General features: G+C 43.2%; 1 protein-coding gene and 1 long non-coding RNA gene across 2 annotated transcripts; one reads left to right on the top strand and one right to left on the bottom strand.

Annotated features, from left to right (window-relative positions):
* Positions 1-349: 349 nt before the first annotated feature.
* On the bottom strand, positions 350-4,349 carry SOWAHB (sosondowah ankyrin repeat domain family member B). The gene has a single exon (XM_060147980.1). The coding sequence runs from the start codon at positions 4,019-4,021 to the stop codon at positions 1,631-1,633; it is 2,391 nt and encodes a 796-aa protein (XP_060003963.1). The 5' UTR covers positions 4,022-4,349; the 3' UTR covers positions 350-1,630.
* Positions 4,350-4,494: 145 nt separating this feature from the next.
* LOC132519768 (uncharacterized) lies at positions 4,495-21,486 on the top strand. The gene is made up of 4 exons (XR_009540286.1): positions 4,495-4,567; positions 4,967-5,053; positions 9,168-9,241; positions 21,454-21,486. It is a non-coding gene; the product is annotated as an uncharacterized LOC132519768 (long non-coding RNA).
* Positions 21,487-27,500: the final 6,014 nt, after the last annotated feature.

Here is a 27,500-nt window from a genome sequence, read left to right as displayed (position 1 = left end):
ACCGCCTGTACTAGGGTATTCACATAAATGTTTATCTTTTATGTTTAAAAATTTCATCTCTCCTAACCATACACCTGCTGTCCGTACTTGTAGCTTTTTTTCCTTGATGTGATTTGCCAAAGTTTCATCCCTTGTATAGGTCTTTTTGGAGAAAAGCAACCCTTAGATTTATTTATTCTGCCTATTTTTTGTTTGTTTTCTAATAGAACAGATATAGTTATTTCAGCAAAATTATAAAGTAAAACTACAAAGAAACAAAAATATTTGATACTCACTGAGTCACAGTTTTGTAAGGCAGAAAGTTAACAATCATCAGCATAAGTACAATAAATTATAAAGATCTGTTGATATTTTAATGGGGGAAAATAGCCAGAAGAAACACAAAAATACTTTAAAATACAACATCATTGCCACAGTGCATGAGAACATTTCCATAAAAAATTAACTATTTCCTCTTAGACACTTCATCTTTCAGCCCTCTTTGAATTTACATTCTGAAATCTTGATTTTCTACTGCAGTTTATAAACTAGCCATTCTCTCATTCCACAGACCCACAGAGATCAGTCCCACCATGAGCAAATAAAAGGACCACTTCCTGTTAGAGATACAGCACTTCAAACCTAATATTTAATCTTAATTGGCAAAATGTTTAGTGCAAATAAAATTATATTTAGCAGCTTAGAAAGTTCCTGGTGGGGAGGCATTCACCTCATAACCCTTACTGCATCCCCAGAACAAAATCATTTCTCACTTTTCATGAGTATGAACATTGGCCATTCAAACCTACTGAAAACTACTGATGCTAATTCTGCTGTTTGTTACACAGGGAGTTTCCATAAAAGATGGTTTCAGTCACTATGCAAATGAGCCATACAGTTTTTACATTTGGAAAGTTCCCCTCAGGTTGATGTTTTTCTTAAAAAGCAGGGTCTGAATGTCAGTCACAACTGGATCTTACCCAACTGCTTCTCTGAAACGAGGCATTAATCGTTTCTTGTGCTGGCTACCAAAGGTTGCATTCAAAGAAAGACCTGACGATGGGGCAGAGGAATCTCTTAAAGCAACTTGTACTCTCCAGTAATAATTTTACTGCACAGATTTGAATGCCAAAAAAAAAAAAAGGGAAAGAAGAGGAGCCATCTGATTTCAAACCTGGTGTTTTCCACTCTTAGCCAAGATTTGTTCTCCAAATGAATGGAAGCCAGAGAGCTCCTAGCCAGAGAGAGGATCTTGTTTGAGCTTCATCAGTTCCTTGAATTGCCTCTCTTCTTGTTAGACATCTGTTTCCTCTCTAGCCAAGGCCTGGGGTAGCTGCTTGGGAGAATAGTGTGGCCTGCTGTGCCCAGATCTGTGATGGCAAGGGAAGGAGAAGAACAGCTGGGTTTTAAGCACCTGACTCTGCTCCTTGTCTACGTTCACTGGCCCAAGGACTTGAGCCGTCAGAAAGCTTGGACGACCTCTGAGGCCCAGGATGTGCTGACGCAGAATCCAGGCAGGTAAACACTAGGTAGGCCATCTCACTTGGCCTGTCGGCCAATTCCTCAGCAATTTTTCCATTCCCCCTGGATTCTCTCACTGAAGAGCTCAAGGATGGAGGTGTGGAGGCCATGTTGGAGAGAGGGGCTCCCCTCAGTCACTATACTCTTCTCTTTCCCTTAGACTGGGGAATTTCTCATACTGGTTGGCTGACTTCCATTTGCTGTGCTGACTTTTGAGCAGTGCAGCAAAGGAAGTCTTTCGAGTGACATTTCTAGATATTTCCCGGCTCTTGGCCTTCCTGGTGGGGGAAGAGCTTCGAACCAAGGGATAGGTGGAAAAAATGGGCTTGCCCCGTGGGGCTTCCAGTAGCTGCCATATTTCCCCAGAGGTATTACTGGTCAGATACTGCCAAGGCTTCTTCCCACTGCTGTCCCGGACGTTCACACGAGACGCCAACCTTTGCACCAGCAATTTGATGATCCCCTGGTGGCCATGAATGGCTGCAAGGTGCAGTGGGGTATACCCACAGCTGGACTTCACATTTACATCAAGAGCAATCCCTGCTTTCTGTGCGCCTGAGACCAAGTCCTGAAGGACCCTGAGGTCACCGTGTTTGGCTATCCAGTGCAAGGCAGTGTACCCGGTCAAAAAGTCTTTGTGCAAAGCCAGCTGGGGATCCTCCCAGAACAAAGTCAACACCTGAATCCAAGAGCCACTGGCAAGCTTCACAATCCATTCATGCTCCCTGGCATCAAGGGGGACCAGGGATGACTTGTGCTCGGAAGATCTGGGGGGGATCAAGGCTGCAGGCCTCTCCCCTCCAGGGGCCCATGAGCTGTGTGGATGACCACACTCAACAACAGTAGCCTTAATGTCTGCAGGTTTTGGTGTCAAAGCGGCATCCACCCTTGGGCTGGACATTGCTCCCACCTTCGAGGGTTTCCTGGACCGGGGAGGGCGCCGGCTCCTTTTCAGCAAATCCTCCTCAAGGCACTCCTCATCAGAGGAGGACAATTTGGCTCTCTCTGCCCTAGAGCTCCTCCTTAGGGATCTCCTTAATTTGGGGACAGGCCAGGGCAAAGGCTGAGGGTGGCCTGCAAGGCCACCAGCTCCTATTGGGACGGGCTGAGAAGGGTGACCATCCTCTATGTTCCTGAGGCCCTGAAGGCTCCCGCTGGGGCAGCCCTCCTTTGGAGAAGGGGCCCCAGCTGGATTCCTGAGCCTTCTCCCATCTGGGGCTCCCGGGGCAAGGTGCAGCCCTTCTTCAGAACCCCCAGGGGACTCTTTGGGTCCACTGCTGCTCTCCTCGCTGCCGTGGCTCTCCTGGTCCACAAAGTCCTCCAGATCTTGTAGGGACAGCTGACAACGAATGCTACGAAAGACTGCCAATGGAGACTCCCCGAGCCAGGATTCCGAAACAGCGGGAAAGAGAGAATGAGGGGGAGGAGGGAGGTCGGGTGGTGCTGGCTTAGATACCGGGACCCAGAAGCCCGGCTCCGAGGGCAGCTGGGGGAAGTTGTCTGGCAGCATCGACCAGGCTCGGATGGGACCCTGGTTTCGGGCCTCGGGTATCTGGGGGTGTCTGGCCACCCACTCTCGAGTGCGCTGCTGCTGCTTCTGCAGGGTCGAATAATGCAGAGAGCCCGGGATCACCAGCTCGGGCGGCTCTCCGGGGGGAGTGGGGCAGGACAGGAGAGCAGGTGGGGAAGCCCCGCTCCCAGCAGCCTCGACGGTTGTGGGAGGAGAGCGGGGTGCGGCGCACACCGGCGGGAGCTCCGCGGGCGCACCTTCCCGCTGCGGCCTGGGAGCCCCGCTGTCGTCCTGGGCAGGCGGGGCCGGCGCAGGCTTCTCCCAGGCGCTGGCGGTGGCGGTGGGGGCGTCGGGGAGTGAGCGGAGCAGCGGCTCGCCCGGGAGTCCCCCCAGGCCGTTCTGGAGGCATTCCCAGCAGCGGCGGCCCTGCGTCTCGGCCGCCACGCACCTCGCTCCGTCCTGGGCGGCTGCGGGCACCGGCGCCCTGTGGCCGGAGCTGCCCCTCCGCTGGCCGCCTCTCCGGGCCGCCTCCCGGGCCCCGCTGGCCGGGAGTCCATTGCAGCCTGCCTCGGCGGCCGGGCCTGCGGCACCTGCTTGCTCCTCCTCTAGCTCCTTCTCGCGCCGCCGCCGCCGGGGTTGCTGCGGCGGCGGCAGCGGCGGCGGCGGCGGCTCCCCCCTGCGCGCGAGGAGCGGGAAGCTGGGCGCAGCTCCCCCTGCAGGGGCGGCGGCCGCGGGCGGGTCTCTGGGTCGCTGCAGGCCCTCCTCCCCCAAAAGGTCCCTGTACCTCCTCTTGAGCACCACGTACTTGGTGCCGTCGGGGTCCTGGCGCACTGCGGCCACCGAGTTGACGAAGCCCTTGAAAAGCTCGCGGCGGCGCTGGTGCTGGCTGGGGGGCGTATCGGGGTCTCGGAGGAAGCTCTTGAAGTGGCTCAGCAAGGCGGCGTTGGTCACTCGGCCCCCGGCCTGGCACAGAAAGTCCAGTAGTGCCTCCTGGCTCAACTCCCGGGCCATCGCTGCCCCGTCGTCCCCTGGCCCCGAGGTGTCTGCGTCTCGCCCTCCCTGCGCTCTCCCCCGCCAACAGAAACCCTGGCCTGGCGTCTGTCACCTGCGCCCGGGGCGGCGCCACCCGCCTCCATCAGCCACGGCCTGCTTGCAGCCCCAGAACGTGCCAAGAGGGCCGCGGGTCCCCGGGGAGAGGCCCCGGTGCTGAGCCCCGCGCGCAGCCCAGGGTGGGAGAGGGCGGCTCCCAGGCCGCCCCTGCGCGATGCGCGCCTCGCGCAGCGAGTCCCCGCTGCGAAAGTTCCCGGGATAGGCCGGAGTCGGTTTCACCTGCGCCCTGGCGACGCCTCCTCCCCGGCTCTGGGGGAAGGGCCCGGCCCGCCTCCTCCTGTCCCTCCTCCCTCTGAGGTCTCCCCCACCCCTGCCACCCATCCCAGATGAGTCAGGCTGGTCCGAGCCCGGAAGAGCGCCGTAGGTGAGGTCGCCAGCTAGCCGGAGCCGGCAACGTACAGCTCGGCAGGTCGCGCAGCCGCTCCCGTGCAGGGGAATGGAAGGCAGGTAGGCGACCAGCCGCTCCTTTGGGTTTCGGCCACGTAGGAAACGAAAACAATAGACCTGTTCTTGCCCTCTCCTTTAGCTTCGTTAGTCACGGCTGAAGCCGCTGGGTGAGGAAGAAGGTGCAAATTAACCAGCATCTTGCTGTCTCTCCAAAACATACCTTTATTAACGATGTAGGCTATTAATTTCAGATACCCTGAGGCAGTATCGAGGTCGGGGAAAACTCATTTTGCATTCAAAACAAGCCTATCTTGATCTGGGGATACAGCCGGGGCGGCTCCTCCGGACACCGGCTCCTAGGGATCTAAATACACCCAAGTCTGTACCGAAAAGAGAAATCACTCTGAAGATTACAGGTTGGTTAGAGGGAAAAGGAAGGCCTTTTTTCCTTCCTGACAGTCTCACGTTAAGGTGCCGGAAAAACCTAATTTGATGCTGAATTCCCTAGTGACTGAGATGAAGAGGAATTACGTCTCGACAGTTAAGGTATTTGGTGCCTTTGTTTTTATCTAGTCCAAAATTTATGAACAGAAGAGATTTGTACAGTCTCTTTTGTGTTAGCTTAAGTGGTGAAGTCTTTCCCTCCGAATGTGAGGTTTCCTCTACACCTTCAGAATGTTAAGCATTACAGGCTCCTTGATTTGACCCTGCTGCTCCCAACACTGGAATGTCTGCTTGACTCTCATTCTCCACTGCGGGGCCGGCCGAGAACTTCCTAATTCCACGTCCATTTGTAGACTAGAGCTTGAAAAACTCTAGTTTCAAAACATTGGCCTCTTCAGGACAGTAGAATCACAGCACGTTTCCTAACAGCTGCTTTCCCCCTACATTTCACTCGTCCACATGTTGATCCTGCCCTTTCTGTAATAATCCTTCTGGTCTTATCCTGTTTCTTTATCAGTCCTAGTTACATGCCAAAAATACTTTCCGTGTTTTATCTACTTACCTATCTGACTCCACGACCTCTCCCATTCTTTTCTTTAGCTGTCTTCTTATTTCTTTCCATTGTAACTGGTTGTTTATCCTCAGCCCCAACTGTGACAGCAAATATGTTTATTTTGGGGAATGCTCTGTTGGCTATATTTCGTATTTTCTCCTGCCCTGTCAATGCCAGTCTTCCTTCCTGTACTCCCCTCATCTTTCCACTCTTTCTTCTTTTGCTCTACTATTTCTAATTGTTTCATGTGTCCCTGTTCTTTTTGCTGAGGGAGGGTATTGAAAGTATGTTGGCCGCACAGTTGTCAACATGTGTTAGCGTGGGCCAATTTTACTGATGCCGCGTAGGCCACATTAACTGAGCTTTGTTTTACGTCTCCAACATACCCTGGTACTTTTCCATGAATGAATTGCAATCCTTGGCTTTAAATTATTTAGGTCAGAAAGAAGAACTGGGAAACATTGTTTTCTATTTTCAGCATTTTCTTGAATCCAAACCCAATACTGGGTTAAGAGGGGGTAAGTGTTTTCCACTGAGGTCTCTACCTTAATGTCAAGCCTCTAGAATAGTTATTAAAAATAAAGGTTTTGTGTTAAACTTTAGCTTCCTTTTGTGTGTGTCTGTGTGGTTTTTTGTTTTTTCCTGATGGAGGCTTATGGAACTTGCCAGGTGTGTCCACAACTGGGGCAGGAGGGAGTCCAAACAGAAAACTCAGGGGGGCACTGAAGAGTGGCAAGTGGAAAGAATCCCCCTTTGGTACTTTCCAAAACTCTGGTTACAAAATAGGGGACTTGTGGCAAGAAGGGGTGATGACATAGAGGTTTGAACTTGAAGCACTTAGGACTAGAAAGGAAGGAAGGGGTCATCAAAGTCATGGTTGTTGAAGTCAGATTATCTTTAGTTGAGGGTGGAAATAGCAGGTCTGGAGGAGTAGAACACGGGGAAAGGGAAGAAAAAAAAAACCCCATTGCTTTAGCTTTCTGGATGCCCAGGTGGTTTGGTGTCCAGATCTTCTCTCTTCCTTTTGCTCTCTCTTGTCTCAGGTTAAGGGGATAGTCAATTAGAATGCTCTTCACCTTATCTCAGGGAACATTTTTATGCTTCTCTCATGTATAGTTCCTCATCTTCAAAAATATTTATGGGGCACCTGTGTTGCCCTGGCAGTGCTGGAAGTGGGTACAAAGAACACATGCTTGAGAGCTCACTATTTACTGGGAGCAACAAACAAGAGAAATGGCTTAAACTTGTGCATTAAGTGCATCAGATGCTGGAAAAATTGAGAAGCAGCACATAAAGGAAGAGCCTAGACTCAGTTGGGGGGATTGGGACAATTTTCCAATAAGAGGCAACTTGGAGTAGAGGATGTGAGGAAGAGGCAGAGGAAACATTGGTGCAAAAGCAGCAAGATCTGGCTCAGCAGAGTCTATCTGGGGAGCTAACTGCAAACAGATCTACCTGGCTTGAAGGAAGAGGATGTGTGAGGATGTGCTAGAAACAAGACTTGCAGAAGTAGGAGGGAGTCAGAAGATGAAGGACCTGGGGAGTGGAGGTGGGGTGGGGAGTGGAGTCTTTGAAGAATTTTTGGGAGGGTAGTGACCCGACCAGATTTGTACTTTAGAAAGATTATCCTGGAGGTAATTGCTGGTTTGGAATCATGACCCATATGAACAAGTAAAAATAGCACTTTGCAGAGCAATAATGAATTTAACCAAATCTAAGACACTATTGACTATATGATACAGTTTGATTTCAGAGATGTTAAAATGTGTGTGTGTGTCGGGGGAAGTGCCTCTTAAAGTAGAAGAAATACAGCATGTTTAATAAAATTATATTTTTAGAAAGAAAAGTGTATTAGGAATAAGATTTGAGGATTGGATCGGGGTAACTAACTTTTTCTTTACAGCCTTATGAACTATTGGCTATTTTACAATGAGAGTATATTCCTTTTTAGTTTGAAAAAGACACTAAAGGAAAAAAAGCCATAAATGAATAACAATGACAAGGGAAAAAAAGTAATATCAGATCTTTAGACTGGAGGAGGGAGATGGAGGCCAGCAGGAAGAACAGTCTGGAAATTACTGAGATGATCCAGAAAAGGGAGCCAAATGTCTAAGTTCAGCAGTGTCAGAGAAAGAGAGATGAATGGATGGATTGGAGAGATAGGGGGCCAAGTCAAGAGGATTGCGAGCCAGAGGAGTCTGGGGGTGAGGAGTAAGCTGGCTTCTCTCGTGCATCTGGCCTGAGTCTCTGGATGGACGGTTGTAACCATATACACAAATAGTGAATGTAGAACAAAGTCAGTTTTGGAAATGGGAAAGATGATCAATTCAGTTTGGGACATCTTAAGTTGAGGTGCCTACAGACCATAAAAACAGGAACGTCTAGGAGGCAGTTGGCCATAGGTTGGAGGCTCCAAGAATGTATGACTTTAGTATATATAAACAGTCATCTAAGTCACAGGTGATGATAAAATTGCTTAGAGAGAGATATGCCAGCAGTGGGAAAGGAGCAGGGTGGAGGGTGAATCCACATTTACCAAAGAGAAAGAGGAAAATAAACCTGTTAGGAGACTTAGAAGGAGCAGCTAGAGGGGGAAGAGGAACACCACTGAGCGTGGTATCATGGAAGCACAGAAGCAGAAGGGGGAACAGCTTTCTAGAGTTGACGCCAAGTTAGATAAGAAGTGAAATGTGACCATAGCCTGTTAGGTCGCTGGGGCCAGGTCTGGAGCAGTTTCAGAAGAGTGGTGGGGACAGACATCAGGTTACAGAGGGGTGCAGAGTGAGTAGGGTAAGAAAGACTTGACCATGAAAGGAAGGAGAAAGAGAATTCTAGATATGGAGAATATCAGATCATGTAACCTAAGATTTGTTTTTGGTAGTTGTTAGAAGAGATATGATCATGTCTATGTGCTGAGGGAAAAAAGCCAAGAGAGGATAAGTTGAAAGACCTAGAGGAGAGGGTAAATAATTGATGAAACAGGGCATGGGGGTGGGGCTGGAGTCCGGAGTCCAGGTGGAGACATTACCTGGGACAGGACAGAGAGAGACACTTTTCCCATCGAGAACAGAGAGAAGAAAAACGGCTATTGCATTAATTAGGGGGCTAAGAGATCAGGAGAAAAGATTTGAAGAAGTCTTGGTGGGGCTGAAAAGTAGGTACAAAGGCAGTAAGTATATATAGAGCTTGAAGTTTAGGTTACTGTAAGCAGGGCATCAAATATTCTTAGGTCTTGGGGCTTAAGGTTTCCAAAGTGGGATCATTTGGAGGTGATGACAAGATTCAGAGTGTGACCATATGTAGTGGAAGTGAGAGGCACTGGAGGAGATAACATCACGGAACTGTGAGACAGGGTGTTGAATGAGTCACGCAGGTTACTGAAGTCATCTAGGATGGAGAGGATAACCATGAATCATGTGCATAAGTCTTTAGTACCATGGTATGAGTAACACAAATGGCATTTTGCCAGGAGCAATCGCTCTGCTAACTGACTGACACGTGTGTGTCATGTTCCAGATTACTGTCCTTTATTTGATCCTCAAAACAAGTATGGCAACTGTGTAGGACAGAGATCATCGTCTTGCAGGAAGTAGCTCTCCGTGCTATCAATATGTATGTATGTTTTGTAGGATGTATTCTGATGTGCTTATTCTTCGCCTTCAGCCCAAACCTCTACTGTGGATGTAGAGTGGAATCTCCACCCAAGAAGGTGCAACTGTTCAATGTCAACCCTCCAGGTAGGTGGACAGATCCCCAGGTGAAGCTAGAGCTAAGATGTACCACGGAAAGGCAGGAGAGAAAACCAGGGTACTGGCCCACTCTCTCTCTCTCCCTCCATTTCTTCCCTCTCCTTTTCCCCCTCCTCCCCCTCCCCCTCCCCCTCCCCTCCCCCTCCCCCTCCTTCTCTGTCTCTCTCAGGTTTGGATTTCCACAAGTCTGGGTACTCCCGAGGGTGCTCTGAAGTAGCAAGGGGAAAGCATTTTTGTGCTGGGCTACAAGCTGAGGTTGAGGGTGCTAAGTTACAAGCCAGATAATTGAATGATATGGGGCTCTCTGGATTTATTTCCTTTCTCCTGTCCTGAGCCTTTAATCATTTATTTATTCATCAATATTTATTGAGGGCCTACCATGTATGTGCTTTTCTGGGGCTGGAACACAATGGTAAAGCAAACAGACAAAATCTCTTTTGGGAAACTTATACTCCAGTAGGGAAAAGAGACAATAAACATAAAAATAAACAAGAAAATATCACCAGATAAGTGATGAGATGCAAAAGCCAACTGGTATGATACTGACTGGAGAGCTACTCTGGCCAGGATGGACAGGGAAGTTCTATCTTAGAAGATATCAGGCAATAGGGACCTCAGTGCTAAGGAGGAGACAAGCCATGTGAAGGTGGAAGAGAGGGGAGCAGGGTGGGAAAGCATTCCAGACAGAGGGAATAGCTAATGTTTGTCAGAAATGAGTGTGATATTATAGAAAGCTAGCGAAATGCCACAAATCCCATATAAATTAGCATAATATGTTTATAAATTAATTGCCTAATAAACTTTTATGACAACTTTGTCTATATTGTTTAGTGCATACCCTTTGATCATCTCATCAAAATTTTCACCCTCCTCTTTAGAGAGAATAAAAAGATAATTTATTTTCTTCTCTTAACATATGGTTGAAATTTATTTATTTATTTTTTTTTTTTGCGTTACACGGGCCTCTCACTGTTGTGGTCTCTCCCGTTGTGGAGCACAGGCGCCGGACGCGCAGGCTCAGCGGCCATGGCTCACGGGCCCAGCCGCTCCGCGGCACGTGGGATCTTCCCGGACCGGGGCACGAACCCGTGTCCCCTGCATCGGCAGGCGGACTCTCAACCACTGCGCCATCAGGGAAGCCCTGAAATTTACTCTTTAATATTGATAGCTTGGAGCTCAAAGCATTTTACTTCACACACAAATATGCTGGTTGTCTGTAGAACTGCTATAGATTTGTGCCATACAAACACAAGAATTGTGATACATTTATTTCCCCAAATTCTTTTAATTTATTTTATTGAAGTATAGTTGATTTACAATGCGTTCATTTCTACCATACAGCCAAGTGATTCAGCTATACATACATATGTATTTATATTCTTTTTCATATTTTTTTCCATTATGGTTTATCACAGGATATTGAATATAGTTCCCTGTGCTATACAGTAGGACCTTGTTGTTTATCCATTTTATATACAATAGTTTGCATCTGCTCATCCCAAACTCCCAATCCATCCCTCCCCCACCCCACTCCCCCTTGGCAACCACAAGTCTGTTCTCTATGTCTTATTTCACAAAATTCTTATCAAAAAAGGAAAAAAATATGTGTTTATAATTGTTCATGCTTTATTATCAAGTATATTCCTAACAAGGAAAGAAACTCTGTTTTGTTTTGTTTTTTTAATTGGGGGAAGTTGCCCAAGCCTGAAATATTTTCCCCCAGCTTTATTGAGGTATAATTGACAAATAAAAATTATATATATTTTTAAAAGAAAATGAGGGACTTCCCTGGTGGTCCAGTGGCTAAGACTCTGTGCTCCCAGTGCAGGGGGCCTGGGTTCGATCCCTGGTCAGGGTACTAGATCCCACATGCAGCAACTAAGAGTTAGCATGCTGCAACTAAGACCTGATGCAGCCAAATAAATAAATTAGTATAATTTTTTTAAGTTTGAAAGAAAATGAAAATAAAATAAAATAAACGAGTATGGTGTATTTGAGGAACAGAAAGAAAACCAGGGGCTAAGCTGGAGCACAGTGAAGGACGAAAGTGTGGAGTGAGAAGAAGTCCAAACAGTGAGCAGGGTCTCAGTCCTGCAAGGCCTAATGGGGTTTGGGTTTTCGTCTAAGCGTGATGGGAAACTATTGGAGGTTTATAATCAAGAGAGTTGCATGTGATTTATGTATAACAGAACATCTGGCTGCTGTGTTGAGGGTAGATTATAGGGGATGCCGAAGTAGAAACAGAAAATCCAGTCAGAGACGACTGCAGAGGGCGAGGCAAGAGATGGTGGTAGCTTGGAATAGCAAGGTATTGGGTGTAGAGTACTGAGATTTGGAAAATATTCTAGAGATAGAAACTAGAGAATGTGCTAGTGGGTTGAATATAAATTTACCAAGATTGGGGGTAGGAAGATGAGCATTCCCTTTTGGAAAGGTTAAGTTTGGGATGAGCATGAGCCATCTAAGTAATGATCTAGAAAAGGCAATGGCTCAGAAGTGAGGTCAGAGCTGGAGATATAAATCTGAGAGTCTTGGGCATTGAGATGGTATTTGAAAGTTATGGGATTAGATGAATTTATCTAGGGAGGGAACCTAGAAAGAGAAAAAAAGACATTCTTAATCAGGCTCAGCATTCGGGGTCTAATCTTTAGTAGTATCTTGCTTAAATATTATGACCTGTCTCAGTCATACTATGGCAATGAGAGAAACTATAAAATCCTGTTTTGTCCCCCTAAGGCCAGTCTGCTGCTTGTGGCTGTAATAGACATTAGTGTGAGATACCCAGCGAGTAAGGTTAATTCCAGGGTCTGGAGTAAGGTCCACTGACCCCTCCCCGAATGGAAAAGTCTCCCTCCATTGCCAACTTTACAAGATTTAGAAGTTTAGGGGCTTCCCTGGTGGTGCTGTGGTTGGGAGTCTGCCTGGCGATGCAGGGGACACGGGTTCATTTCCCGGTCCGGGAGGATCCCGCGTGCCGCGGAGCGGCTGGGCCCGTGGGCCATGGCCGCTGAGCCTACGCATCCGGAGCCTGTGCTCCGCAACGGGAGAGGCCACAACAGTGAGAGGCCTGCGTACCGCAAAAAAAAAAAAAAAAAAAAAAAAAGTTTAAAATTTGTTAAAGGAGTCAGCATGTTTTACATATAGGAAAACCAAGTTTCAGAGCTTAGTGTCTTGTGGAACTGGTGCTCAAATCAAGCTGACCTCAAATCTAGCATTTTGCACCAGAGTCATAATCTTTCCTCAACTCTCTGGAGTACTTGACTCAGTTGACCATTTTCTCCCTTTGAAATCTCTGTCTTGGCTTCTATAATCATTGCTCTTTTCTGGCTCTTCTCTTACCTCCCTGATCCAACTCTGACTCTCCCTTGCTAACTCTTCTTTCCATTTCTTCTTTCCATGTTCTCTACTCGTTCTCTGGGTTCTACCTGAGTGATGTTGTCTATTTTCCCAGATTTAATTACCACCTGTATTCTTAGGATTCCCAAGTCTATCTGTGATGCTCACCTAGAAAAAGCGCAGACTTTCAAGCAGTTGCTCTAGTCTTGACTCTGCCTGTAACTATCTCCTTAAATTGGCCAATATACAAACTCTCTGGGTCTCAGTTTCTTCATTTGTACAGTGAAGGAATTAGATCAGATGATTCTGAAGTTGCTTCCAGTGCTCACATTCTGATTCCAGACTTGATGTCCCTTCTCATGATCTCTATAGTAATAATGACATTGATTGCATGCTCTGTGCCAGACATGGAACCAAGTACTTCACACATTAACATATTTAATTCTCCGAACAAACTCCTATGCGGTAGGAGCTATTAGCATCCTTATTTTATAGTGGAGGATATCAAGATCCAAATAATGTGATTTCCTATTATATTGTAACCAATAAGTGGCAGAGCCAGGATTCAAACTCCGACAGTTTGAGTTTTGAGTCAGCATCGTTTAGCCCCCGCTCTCTTCCTGCTTTTCCCTTCGAGGACCCTGATCCCTTGGTCTCACATCACTTCTGCCTCCTCGGGACCCTTACTCCTTCTGTTACCCCTCCCCCTTGTATCTTCATCCTCTTCCTCTCTTCATTCTCAAGGGCTGATTTCCTTCCTAAAACAACACAAAACCAAAAAACGAGCACTTTGCTCTGAACCGCCCTCGTTCAGTCACTGCCTTAGCTCACCCTCAGCATTCCTGCGTGTGTCACCTCCTCGCAGAGGCCTTTCCTGACCGTGTGAATGAATCAGCTTCCCCTGCGAGGCACCTCCAGGCACTTCTATTTGGGGAAAGTTAAGTTTGATATGCCCATTAGGTATTTAAGTAGAGATGGCAAGTGGACGATTGGATATACAATTCTGGTGCTCCACTTTCACAGCACCTAACACTCCACTATTAAAAATAAATTTTGTATTTGTTCATTTTTATGCGGTCCCCTCAACAAGAACACAGGTTCTGTGAGAGCTAGGCCTGTGTCCTCTTCACCACTAGCAAGGAATTAGCTCAGAATAACAAGGTGTATTGTTTCCTGGGGCTGCTGTAATGCATTATCACAAACTGGGAGGTGGAGGTGGAGGTGGAGATTTTTTCTCTCGCAGTTCAGGGGGCGAGACCTTGGAAACCAAGGTGCTGGCAGGCCAGACTCCCTCTGGAGACTCTAGGAGAGAATCCTTCTTTCCCTCTTCCAGCCCCTGGTAACTGTCTACATTCCTTAACTTCCTTGGCTTATGGCCACATCACTCCCACCTCTGGCTCCATCTTCACATGGCCTTCTCCTCTTCTGTGTGCTTCTCCTCTTCTGTCTCTTACAAGGACATTTGTCACGGGATTTAGGGCCCACTCAGATAATCCAGGATGATCTGATCATAAGAACCTTAATTTAATTACATTTGCAGATCTTTACCTTTTTACAAATAAAGTGACATTCGCAGGTTCCAGAGAGTTGGACATGGACGTATATTTTGGGTGGCCACTATTCATCTCACCATACAGGGGAATAGGAGGAAGTTCAGGAATGTCTCCCCAGCCCCACCCCTTCTCCGTTTATCCTGGCTAACTTAAATGGTCTTCAGGATTCAACTCAGTGGTTGCCCGGTCAAGGGAGCCACACCCCCAGCCCCAGTACATGCCTCTCCTATAATAATAATAGCTAGTGCATATTCAGCACTGTTTTAAGGGCTTTATGTGTACGAACTCACTTAATGCCTGCTACAACCCTATGAGATCGTCCCCATTACTATCTTGATTTTATCAAAAGCTAATGGTCTGTTTTGTTGTCTCTCTTCCGCAGTAGACCTCCCCGCAGGGCAACAGCCAAGACTTATTATCTCTGCCCCCAACATATACCATGGCATTTCCGGCTCTATGTGAAGGCTGGTGGGTTGAATAAATGACTGAGCAAGAGATAGGCTTGTACTAGTCTGGGCAGGGTTTTGAATATCAGATTAAGGTATTTGGATTTGGGGACTTCCCTGGTGGTCCAATGGTTAGGACTTGGCACTTCCACTGCTGAAGTGGCCTGGGTTCAATACCTGGTTGGGGAACTAAGATCCCACAAGCTGCGCGGCACAGCCAAAAAAAAAAAAAGACATTTGGAGTTTATCTTGTAGATCATAGGTGGCCAAAAGTTTTAAAGGTGAGTAGTGATAGCATGGACCCATCTTTCAAATAGATCCTCCCCTTGGGAGAAACGTCATCAAATATTGTTTTAATTATCATCTCCAAATACATCCCTCCCCCTCCACCCCCTGGGCCTTCCTCCTGAGCTCTAGTCTCACATTCCCTGATTCTTGCTGGGTCTCTCTAGGCTCAAATTCAGCATGTCCAGGCCAGCCTTCGTCATTCTTCCCCCCAAAGCCACTCTTCCTGTTTTACTGAGCTCAAAGGCATCCAAACTAGACAACTTGAATTAATCCCACTTTCCTCACCCCAACTGCCAATTAGTCATCAAGTGCTGTCAACTCCATCTCATGAACTTTATCTCATATCCATTCGCCTGGTCTCTGCCATAGCTCAGGCTCTTGCATCTTTCTTTTTTCTTTAATTAATTAATTTAAAAAAAATTTTAAATTTATTTTTGGCTGTGTTGGGTCTTTGTTGCTGCTTTGTCTAGTTGTGGCAAGCAGGACCTACTGTTTGCTGTGCTGTGTGGGCTTCTCATTGCGTTGGCTTCTCCTGTTGCAGAGCATGGGCTCTAAGTGCATGGGTTTCAGTAGTTGTGGCTCGCGGCCTCTAGAGCGCAGGCTCAGTAGTTGTGGTGCACGGGCTTAGTTGCTCTGTGGCATGTGGGATCTTCCCAGACCAGGGCTTGAACCCGTGTCCCCTGTATTGGCAGGCGGATTTTTTTTTTTTTTACATAAATTTATTTATTTATTTATTCTTTGGCTGCATTGGGCCCTCGTCGCTGGGCGCAGGCTCCCTCCAACTGCAGCAAGCAGGGGCCACCCCTCGCTGCGATGTGCGGGCCTCCCACCGCGGTGGCCCCTCCCATTGCCGAGCGCGGGCTCCAGGTGCGCGGACTTCAGCGGTTGCGGCACACGGGCTCAGCAGCCGTGGTTCACGGGCTCTAGAGGGCAAGCTCAGTAGCTGTGGTACACGGGCTTAGTTGCTCCGCGGCATGCGGGATCTTCCCGGACCAGGGATCGAACCCGTGTCCCCTTCACTGGCAGGCGGACTCCCAACCACTGCGCCACGAGGGAAGTCCAAGACTCTTGCATCTTTCACCTGGACTATTGCGCTAGCCCCCTGACCTGTCTCCTCACCTCTAGTTTCCCCTCTCCAACTCCAGTCCATCCTCCACTCTGCTGCTCATTTTATAAGCCTAAAAACCGGATCTGATCATTCACTTGCGTGTTAAAACAATAAACAAACAAAGCTCCAAAACAACTCTGCAATGGTTCTTCATTGCGTACAAGATCAAGATCTTCGAGATCTACCTACAAAGATTTACTTTTCTTCCTTATTCATTCACGTAACACGTGTATTGAATGCCTACTATGTGTCTGGTACTGTACTCATTGCATTCATATACTAGTGAGGGAGGTGCCCTACACATATACAGATGGACATAGCTGTTCTTACTTGGGCAGCTCATGTCACAGGCAGTGAGAGAAATACCCTAAGGAAGATTCTACAACTAGAAGAGGTCGATAGTGGCATCCTTGCTGTTTGCTTTCAGGATATACTGTAACTTTTTTGCTATTTGCATGCCTGTTGAGTGGATTTACAGATTATATTTATCAGTATCTAGTTTCAAATTAATCTTAACCAAGAAGGAAAGTAATTTTAAAAAATTCTCACAAGGAAACTATGAACTAAAGATAATACTAAACTTTAAGCCAAGGAAATAATACCATAAGCCCAAGGGAGTGGGGCTACACCTAATATGAGCCTTAGCAACATTAGACTTAAAACAATATCTAGGGACTTCCCTGGTGGCGCAGTGGTTAAGAATCCACCTGCCAATGCAGGGGACACGGGTTTGAGCCCTGGTCCGGAAGATCCCACATGCCGCGGAGCAACTAAGCCTGTGCGCCACAACTACTGAGCCTGCGCTCTGGAGCCCTAGAGGCACAGTTACTGAGCCCGCGCTGCAGCCACTGAAGCCTGTGTGCCTAGAGCCCGTGCTCCGCAACAAAGAGAAGCCACCACAATGAGAAGCCCCAGCCCTGCAACGAAGAGTAGCCCCTGCTCGCCACAACTAGAGAAAGCCCGCACACAGCGAGGAAGACCCAAGGCAGCCAAAAATAAAATAAGCATAAATAAATAAATTTATTTTTAGAAATAGTCATTATATTAAAAAAAGAGATAGAAGTGTAATTTCTTTTTTTAGGAATACAAGTCCAAGTAGACTTGAGTTCAAATGTTTTTTTTTAAATTTTATTTATTTTTGGCTGCGTTGGCTCTTCATTGCTACGCGCGGGCTTTCTCTAGTTGCAGCGAGCTGGGGGGCTACTCTTCGTTGTGTGGTGTGCGGGCTTCTCACTGCGGTGGCTTCTCCCCATGCTACAACATGGATGAAACTTGAGAATATTGTGTTAGGTAAAAGAAGCCAATCACAAATCACCATGTATTGTATGATTCCATTTATATGTTATGTGCCGTGTGGGCAAATCCACAGAGACAGAAAGTAGATTACTGGTGGCTTGTGGGAGGGGAGAATGGGGAGTGACTGCTAATGGTATGGGGAGATTGAGTCCAATCATCACCAATGATTTAATCAATCATGCCTATATAATGAAACCTTGATAGAAACTCTAAGGAGGTTCAGAGTGTTTCCTGATTGGTAAGTATATCAATGTACCAGGAGGCTGGCACAAGCTCCCAAGCCGCCCCCATTGCAGACTTTGCCTTATGTATCTCTTCCATTTGGCTGTATCCTTTAGAATAAAACAGTAATTCTAAGTACAGTGCTTTCCTGAGTTCTGTGAGTCATTCTATCGAATTATCAAACCTGCGGAGGGGTCACAGAAACCCTCAGTTAGTAGTCAGGCTGGTCCATCAGAAGTGCAGATGGCCCCCTGAATTTGTAGCTGGCGTCTGAAGTGGGGGCAGTCTTTTGGGACTGAGCCCTTAATCTGTGGGCTCTGCAAAGTGTCAGATTTGAAAGGAATTGTTGGATACCCATTTGGTGTTGAAGATTTGCTGGAGAGCTCCGGGGAAGGTAGCATTTGCTAAGTGGGCCATTATCTAAGAAGTCTGAGAACACTACAGAACAGTACTTAGTACAAAACCTTGAATACAGATAGAAAGTAGCAACTGTGCTACTTTGAGGCACTTCTTAAAGTGAGAGATAAAAGTATTGACATTTTTAGAGTTGAATTGTACTTTACCATACAAATGTTTACTAAGGGTACTTTTCAAAATACACTTTCTCTTCTTATCAACCTTTTCAAAGATAATGAAGCCTGTCTACCCAAAATTACTTAGGGATAGGTCTTTCTGAAAGCGAAAGGATGAAATTGGAGACTCTCTTTTAGCCATATGATTATATATATTTCCATCAGGGAAAAAATCTCCCTGGATCTTGAAACAAACCAGCTGCTGCTATCCAAATATGTATGAATGCAACACATTCTATTTCTTTAAATAAGTATTTTTATTACACTGATTCTTTTGGAAAGGTTGATTATTTCCATACTTGCTCTGCACCGTCCTCTCCTCTTTGGTCTCCTTCTTTTGTTCCCTCTTCCCCCAGATGGGAAGAAGGACATTCTCGGAAATTCACATATACAAAGGCAGAAATACTCAAGAGTATCCAGGGACAAGAAAAAGTCCACTATGAAAAAAAATTACATCACTCCAATAAGTTGGGAATAAAGGATGTTACGTCCTACTCTTTGTGGCAATGAGTAGGGGAAAAGAAAGACAAAACTTCAAAGCAATTCATCTGGCATAATATAAACTAAATATTTATAAAATGAATATAAATAACATAGGATTTTTTTAAACAACTGCAAAAATGATAAAGAAAATAACTAGTCTGTGTGTGGACATAGGGTCTTGCTTGTGAGGACTCATATCATTATCAGATGTGTGACTTTGATTGTACTAAATCATAATTCCTGCATATGGCATTAATTTGCAAGTTAAAATTTTGATAAAAGATTTGTTTTCCCCTAGACACAAGCAATGTGTCTAATTTTAGTGTAATTTTAAATGAGAATATTTACTGTGCTTCCTTGAATTAGTTCATCGAATCATGATAAAAATGGTATAATGACTTTTTTTCTCATTTTAAATGATTGCCATTACAGTCTTATGATGGGTCCTTATAGATTGCCTTTTGCACTAGAGAAAACATCTTATATTACTTTCCTCATATTTTAAAACTACAGGAGTCCCTGTTCATAGCACCTGAGGAAATGGTGAACATGAGTAAAATTATGCAGGCGAGTTTTAGTTTGCTAAATGAATAACACTTTAGTTCATCCAGAGTGGCTCCTAGAGACTAAAACAAGTAGTTCATTTATTTTTAGCTGCTGATTTAACTTTAGTTATAACACTTTTATTTAGGAAATGACTTCCTAGGAGAAAGTGTTAGGCAGCAAGAAGAGAAATAAATATTGAACAATCTTTAAGATTCCATTAGAGGGCTCATGATACTAAGAAGAAATGAGGCCATTCTGTAATTTTACCTTTAAAATGTATATTAGATTTGTAATAAAAATAAATATGTATCTTTTAATTTTAGTAATGAGTTAAATATATTTACAAAGCGGGCCGTGCACTGTAGTGGAAGGAGCAGCGTGTGGCAGTCTGCAGTGCTGGTCCTACGCTGAAACCATCCAGCTCTATGATCTCAGACTTACAAGTTAATATAGGCTTCCTGACTCCTGATTCCTCATCCTGGGGAACCGACTCAAAAATGTATAATAGGACTTCCCTGGTGGCGCAGTGGTTGAGAGTCCGCCTGCCAATGCAGGGGACGTGGGTTTGTGCCCCGGTCCAGGAAGATCCCACATGCCGCGGAGCGGCTGGGCCCGTGAGCCATGGCCGCTGAGCCTGCGCGTCCGGAACCTGTGCCCCTCAACGGGAGAGGCCACAGCAGTGAGAGGCCCGCGTACCGCAAAACAAAACAAAACAAAACAAAACTATATATAACTGAATCACTTTGCTATACATCAGAAACTAACACAACTTTGTAAATTAATAAAATAAATTAAATATATATATATTTTGACTACTATTCAATGATTCCACAAGTGTTTAATCATGAAAAAGTCATTTATTTGACGTTATCTCACATTACAATTCTACAGAAGAATGCCAGATACTTTGTATTTCCTTCATGCCAGGAATGAATCCTTTAATCATTTCTTAGTCTATCTCTTTCCTAGGCAAATGTATTTAACACCTATGCGTAGTTTCCTGTTAATGTCTCTGTTCAATTTAAAATGCATTCTTGGCTTGTAAGAAATTCCATGGATAAGGACACAGCTTATGTGGAAGTTCTAAAAAATGATAAAATGGAGTAGAATGAATGTTGTAGCAAGCAGCTGTAGGTATATCAATACTACCAATTCTTAGTTGCACAGGCTAGCTGAAAAGACCTCTCTAGGACTTCTGTATTTATCTGCACAGGCTTGAACCCTCTGGGCTCGCTCCAAGACCAAAAAGGCTTCCCTTGGGCAGTGTTGGGTATATGTGAAGGGAATATTTTTTCTTTTATGTTTTAGAAGTTAGTTTTATTGAGATATAATTGATGTATAACATTGTGTAAGTTTAAGGTGTACAATGTGTTGGTTTGATACATGTATATATTGTAGTATGATTACTATGATAGCATTAGCTGGCACCTCTATCACATTACATAATTATCAGTTCTTTATTGTGGTGGGAATGTTTAAGGTCTAGTCTCTCAGCAACTTTTTTTTTTAATGCTTTTTTTTTTTTTTGTCCGTGCTGCGTGGCACGTGGGATCTTAGTTATCCCGCCAGGGATTGAGCTCATGCCCCCTGCAGTGGAAGCACAAAGTCTTAACCACTGGACCACCAGGGAAGTCCTGCAACTTTGATTTTTATAATACAGTATTGTTGTCTACAATCACTATGCTGTGCATTAGATCTCCAGGACTTATTTATCTACTGGTTGCAAGTTTGTACCCTTAAACGTCTCCTCAATTCCCTCACACCCAGTCCCTGGTAACTACCATTCTACTCTCTGTTTTTACAACTTCAGTTTATTTTTGGTTCTACATATAAATGATATCATATAGTGTTTGTCTTTTTCTGTCTGACTTATCTTACTTAGCATAGTGCCATTAAGGCCCATCCATGTTGTTGCAAATGGCAAGATTTCCTTCTTTCTCATCACCGCATAATATTCCATTCATCCATTGATGGACACTTAAGTTGTTTCCATACCTTGCCTACTGTGAATAGTGCTGCAATAAACATGGGAGTGCATATATTTCTTTGATATCCTGTTTTCATTTCCTTTGGACACTTACCCAGGAGTGGAATTGCTGGATCATACCGTAGTTCTATTTTTAAGTAATTATTTTTTTTTATGAATGTATGGTGACTTGGGTATTCCAATATATTGGTAGTGGGAATATAAATTTGATGGTTCTTTCTGAAAAATAACTCTATGTATCAAGAGTTTCAAAATATTCACCCTTATAGATTCAGTAATTTCGCTTTCAGGAACATTTCTTAAGGAAATAATAGAAATGTAGATACAGGTATGCAAAGATGTTTATTGTGCTTTGTATAATAGCAGGAAGGAAGAATGAAAGGAACAGAGGAAAGCAGGAAGAAAATAAAGAAAGGAGGTAAGGAGGAAGGAAACAGAGAAAAGAGAGAAAAAAAATGCAAACAACCTAATATTCAATAACCAGGGAGTATTACATAAATTTTGATGTGCTCATATGATGGAGTATTTTGCAGCCAGAAAGAGAATCTTATTTATCTATAATAAGGGTTGATATATTTTACACTTAAAAGTTAGAAAAAATGTTAAACTAGCTCAAGAAAAAAAGTTAAACACTCCTTATGGAAATAATAGGCAAATGATATAAGTAGGAAATTTATAAAGAAAGAAAAAAATGGCTAGTAAAAATATTTTAAAAATTCAATCACTAATTGTGATATAAATTTAACTTAAAAAACTGTAAGTTATTCTTTACTATAAAAATGGCAAAGATTTTTAAAAAAACTATAAGTTATCCTTTACTATAAAAATGGCAAAGATTTTTTTTTTGACATCTTTATTGGAGTGTAATTGCTTTACATTGTTGTGTTAGTTTCTGCTGTATAACAAAGTGAATCAGGGACTTTCCTGGTGGCGCAGTGGTTAATAATCCGCCTGCCAATGCAGGGGACATGGGTTTGAGCCCTGGTGTGGGAAGATCCCACATGCCGCAGAGCAGCTAAGCCCACGAGCCACAACTACTGAGCCCGCAAATCTAGAGCCTGTGCTCTGCAACAACAGAAGCCACCGCAACAAGAAGCCCGCGCACCACAACTAGAGAAAGCCCACACGCAGCAACGAAAACCCAATGCAGCCAAAAATAAATAAATAAGGCAAAGATTTTATTTATTTCTTATTGAAGTATAGCTGATTTACAATGTTACATTAATTTCTGGTATACAGCAAAGTGATTCAGTTATACATATATATTCTTTTAAATATTCTTTTCCATTATGGTTTATTACAGGATATTGAATATAGTTCCCTGTGCTATAAAATAGGACCTGTCATCTCTGCCCGAAGGGGTACAACTCTGTTGCTCCAGAACTTCCCACTGTGTTAGCTGAGGCTTTTTTGGGTCTATATTACAGTTCGGATTCCCCTTGTGCCCAATCTGGCTTCATCCCGTTTCTACATCTCTAATAAACATCTTGCACCCCAAACTCCACTTTAGAATTTGCTGCAGGGTCACTGTCTACCCATCATGGGCCTCCTCTCTTAACAGAAGAATTTTGCTTAGTATTAAGGATCATTCCCCTCTGAGCCTTACCTGGACCCCTAACTTATGCTTAAACATTGAAACATATTTACCTAATGCCTTCTGTTATCATTTGAAGAAGTCTACAGCCATGAACTTATATCCTTCTTTCATAGACGTATTTGAATACAAATAGCATCCTGATATACCCACTGTTGCTCTTGCCTGTCCAGCTGCCGTTACCCCTTCTTTTGGAAAGAGTATTTACATTTTTCTTCCAAGCCCAACAGATATTGATAGATGAAGAAGCAAGGAACTCAGGTTGAAATAAGTAAAGAAAGTTTTACCTCATTCAAAAGGAACAAGTCTACAAGAAGAGAGATGAGGGTACAGAGTAACCCCATGCACTAGAGAGTTATTCAGCTAGTGGAAATTGAGGATGGTAGAATGATGGACAGCGAATAGGTTGAGACAAAACATGAAAATATAGAAGTGATACGGCTGTTCAAATATACAGGTATGTATGTATGATTCTATTCTAATTCAGTGGCAATATCTAGTGGTTGAAGGGACTTCAACTACATACATTTTCTAGGCTCACAAAAAGAAATAATAACTGATACCACAATAACTGGCTACAGGGAGAAAGGAATTATCTGAGAATTAGAGATGTCAGAACTATGGGACCTGACCCCGGCTGGCTGCCAAGGACAGTGACCAGCAGGCCAAGTCATTATACTCCAGGGAGCGTGTCATTTCACAGGATGCTCCTTAATGAGATCAGATTTTAAAAAGAGCATGTATTAAAGAGTAGCAAAAGCCTACAAGGATTGATACTTTCTTGTAGGCTTAGATAATTTTTGCTTTTAAAAAGAATACCAAGAAATTTTCAAAATTTGTTTTTTGCTTTTCAAGTAATACTTGCCAGAAGAGGATGAAAAGAAAGGATGAAAATCACCACTTGATGCTGATGATATAATATGACCATGAAAAGTCAAAACTACACAACTTTTTGTCTCCTCTCTCAAAGAGAAGTTTTTTTAATGAAAAATGTAGTATAAACATGATTGAAAGGTTACTGAAATCCAATGTGGTAAGTGAACAATCAATTGCTTTAAGTGAGTTAAACTTTCCAGGCCTAAATGAATTATCCCTGAAAGACTTTGCGTAAGTGATTATGGGTTAGCATTAGTTAGCTTTGGGAAACCAGAGAAAAATAAGAAATGCCAAGGATTGAAGAGGGCATATATTGTCCTGATTATCAAATAGAATAAAAGCAGCAGGAACAGGGCAGAGTTTGAGAAATATTGGTAAATTTAACATTATCCAGAACGAACTTTTAAACAACTGTTTTAACAGGGAAAGAGATTGAGCTTATAAATGACAATTTCAATTTTTTTTTTGTTTCCACATATATCTACCAAAGTCTCAGTGGGGGGAAAAAAAAACAAACATTACTGCAGATGTTTCAAATGAAAAAAAAAAAGATACCTTAAATAAAGAGTGGAACTGTTAACACTTGCTAGTCTAGTATGATCACCAGATCAGCAGTATCAGCATCACCCGGGAGACTGATGGAACTAAAGACTATCAGGCCCCACACCAGACCTACTGATTTTAGAATCTGCATTTTAACAGGATCTCCAAGTGATTCCTGTGTACTAAAATTCGAGAAGCACTGAAGTATAACAAATAAGGGATGGCAAGGCACCCAAAGACTAATAACATTAGGAAGTCATTGGGGACTTCCCTGGTGGCGCAGTGGTTAAGAATCTGCCTGCCAATGCAGGGGACATGGGTTCGAGCCCTGGTCCGGGAAGATCCCACATGCTGTGGAGCAACTAAGCCTGTACACCACAACTACTGAGCCTGCACTCTAGAGCCCGCGAGCCACAACTACTGATCCCACGTGCCACAACTACTGAAGCCCGCGCGCCTAGAGCCGGTGCTCTGCAACAAGAGAAGCCACCGCATTGAGAAGCCCACGCATCGCAACGAAGAGGAGCCCCCCTCTTGCCACACTAGAGAAAGTCCATGTGCAGCAACAAAGACCCAACGCAGCCAAAAATAAATAAATACATACATTTATTAAAAAAAAAAAAGGAGTCATTACCACTCTTAGAACTGAAGTAACAAAGGGAGGAAACTGTGAGATTGGAACTGGTGAATATATTAAAAACCATTGAATTGTACACTTTAAATTGATAAACTGTATGGTATGTGAATCGTATTTCAATAAAACTATTAAAAAGGAAAAAACCTAAAAAAATACATGCAAAATCTGTATGCTGAAATCTCCAAAATATTAAAGCAAGCAAGCAGTGGAAATAAATGGAGTGATATATCATGTTCATGGACTGGAAGATTTGATAGTGTTAGGATGTTAATTCTCCCTAATGATTCTAAATCCCACTATGATTTTTTGGTATAAATTTACAAGATTATAAAATGTATACGGAGAGGCAAAGGATTTAGATTAGCCAAAATAATTTTGAAAGAGAATAAAGTTGGAGAGTTCATTTTCCCTCATTTTAAGACCTATTAGAAAGCTACAGTAATCAAGGCAATGTGGTATTGGCAGAAGGACAGACACATTGACCAATAAACAGAAGAGTTCGGACAAGCACATATATACTTAAGCAATTTTTGACTGAAGTACAGAGGCAATCCAGTGGAGAAGGGATAATCTTTTCAACATGTGAAGCTGGAAAAATTGCATATGTGAAAAAATAAGCTTTCATCCTTATCTCACACCATATACAAAAATTAACTCAAAATAGATTATAGACATAAATGTAAAAACTAAAACCATAGACTTCTAGAAGAAAAACAGAGATTTGACACATTTCTTTATAGACACCAAAAGCACAATCCATGAAAGGAAACAAATCAATGTTATACTCCATCAAATAAAGATTTCTGCTCTTTTAAAAAATTCTAGTAAGAAAATGAAACGACAAACCTTAGAAATACATGTGAAATATAAATCAAGCATCTATAAGAATAAATAATAAAAATAAACCAGTTTAAAAAACAGGCAAAAAATCACATAACCAAAGAGGTATATAAATGGCAGATAAGCAAATGAAAAGATTCTCAACACCATTAGTCACTGGAGAAATGCAAATTAAAACTACATTGAGGTACCACTGCAAAACTACTAGAATGACTAAAAAGTTAAAAATTGAATATACTTACTGCTGGTAGACAGCAGAACAACTGGAACCTCATATATCACCATAATGAATTTTAGAACATTTTTATCACTTAAAAAGAAATTCCATACCCCTTAGTTATTACTTCTGTACCACTTCATCCCACCTCAGTCCTGAGCAGCTAGCTGTTATTTTTTTCTGTATAGATTTGCCTATTCTAGACATATAATATAAATAGAATGATATAATAAGTGATCTTTTGTGGCTGGCTTCTTTCACATAGCATCATGTCTAAAAGATTCATCTATGTTGTACTATTTAACAGTATTTAACTCCTCTTTATGGTCAAACAATACTCCATTGAATGGATCTACCATATTTTATCTATTTGTCAGTTGATGGACAGTGGGATTATTTCCACCTTTTGGCTATTGTGAATAAGTTTTTGTGTGGACATACGTTTTAATTTCTCTTGGGTATATACCTAGGAGTGGCGTTGTGGAGTCATATGCTGACTCTATGTTCAACCGTTTGAGAAACCGCCAAACTGTTTTCCAAAGTGGCTGTGCTACTTGACGTCCCCACCACCAGTGTACGAGGGATCTAATTTCTCCACATCCTTGATGAAACTTGTTACATGATTTTTTTTAAAGATTATAGCCACCCTAGTGGATATTAAGTGGCATCTCTTTCTAACGATGTCAAGAATCTTTTCATGATCTTTTACGGCCATTTGTACATCTTTTTGGACAAATGTTTTTTTCAAATCCTTTAACCATTAAAAAATTATCTTTTATTATTAAGTTGAAAGAGTTCTTTATATATTCTAGATACAAGTCTCTTATCAGATATATGATTTGCAAATATTTTTTCTTATTGTGTAGGTTGTCTTTTCACTTTTTTGTGTCCTTGAAGCACAAAAGTTTTAAATTTTGAGTCTTTTGTTGCTTGTGCTTTTGATGTCACATCTAAAAATCTATTGCCAAATCCAACGTCATGAAAACTTAGCTCTATATTTTCTTCTAAGAGTTTTATATAGTTTTAGCTCTTACATTTAGATCTTTGACACATTTTGAAGTAATTTTTGTATGTGGTAGGTGATAAGGATTGGAATTTATTCTATTGCATCTGCCTAGTTTCCCAGTACCATTTGTTAAAAAGATTATTCTTTCCCGCATTGAATGGCCTTGTCCAGTTGACCATAACACTTGAGTTTATTTCTGTCAATTCTATGCCATTGATCTTTATATCTATCCTTATGCCAGTACCACACTGCCTTGATTACTGTTGCTTTGTAGTAACATTTGAAATATGGAAGTGGGAGTCCAAGTTTTGACTATTCTGGGTCCCTAAAAGTTTATATGAATTTTAGAATCAGATTGGTTTCTACAAGTAAGCCAGCTAGGATTCTGATAGGGACTGTGATAAATCTGTAGATCAATATGGGGAGTACTGCCATATTAACAATGTTAAGTCTTCCTATCCATGAACATGAGATGTTTTTCCACTTACTCAGACTTTGAAAAATTTCTTCCAGCAATGTTTTTAATGGAAGTTTTGTACTTTTGTTAAATTTATTCCTTAATATTTCATTCTTTTTGATGTTATTGTAACTGAAATTGTTTTCTTAATTTCATTTTTGGATCGTTTATTGCAAGTGTGTAGAAAAACAACTGATTTTTGTGTAATGATTTTTTATCAATACAACCTTGTTGAATTCA

This window comes from Lagenorhynchus albirostris, chromosome 4 (genome assembly GCF_949774975.1).
Source record: "Lagenorhynchus albirostris chromosome 4, mLagAlb1.1, whole genome shotgun sequence".
In the NCBI taxonomy this organism is placed as follows: Eukaryota; Metazoa; Chordata; class Mammalia; order Artiodactyla; family Delphinidae; genus Lagenorhynchus; species Lagenorhynchus albirostris.
Note: the sequence above shows the minus strand (reverse complement) of the source record. Positions and strands in the feature narration are given on the sequence as shown.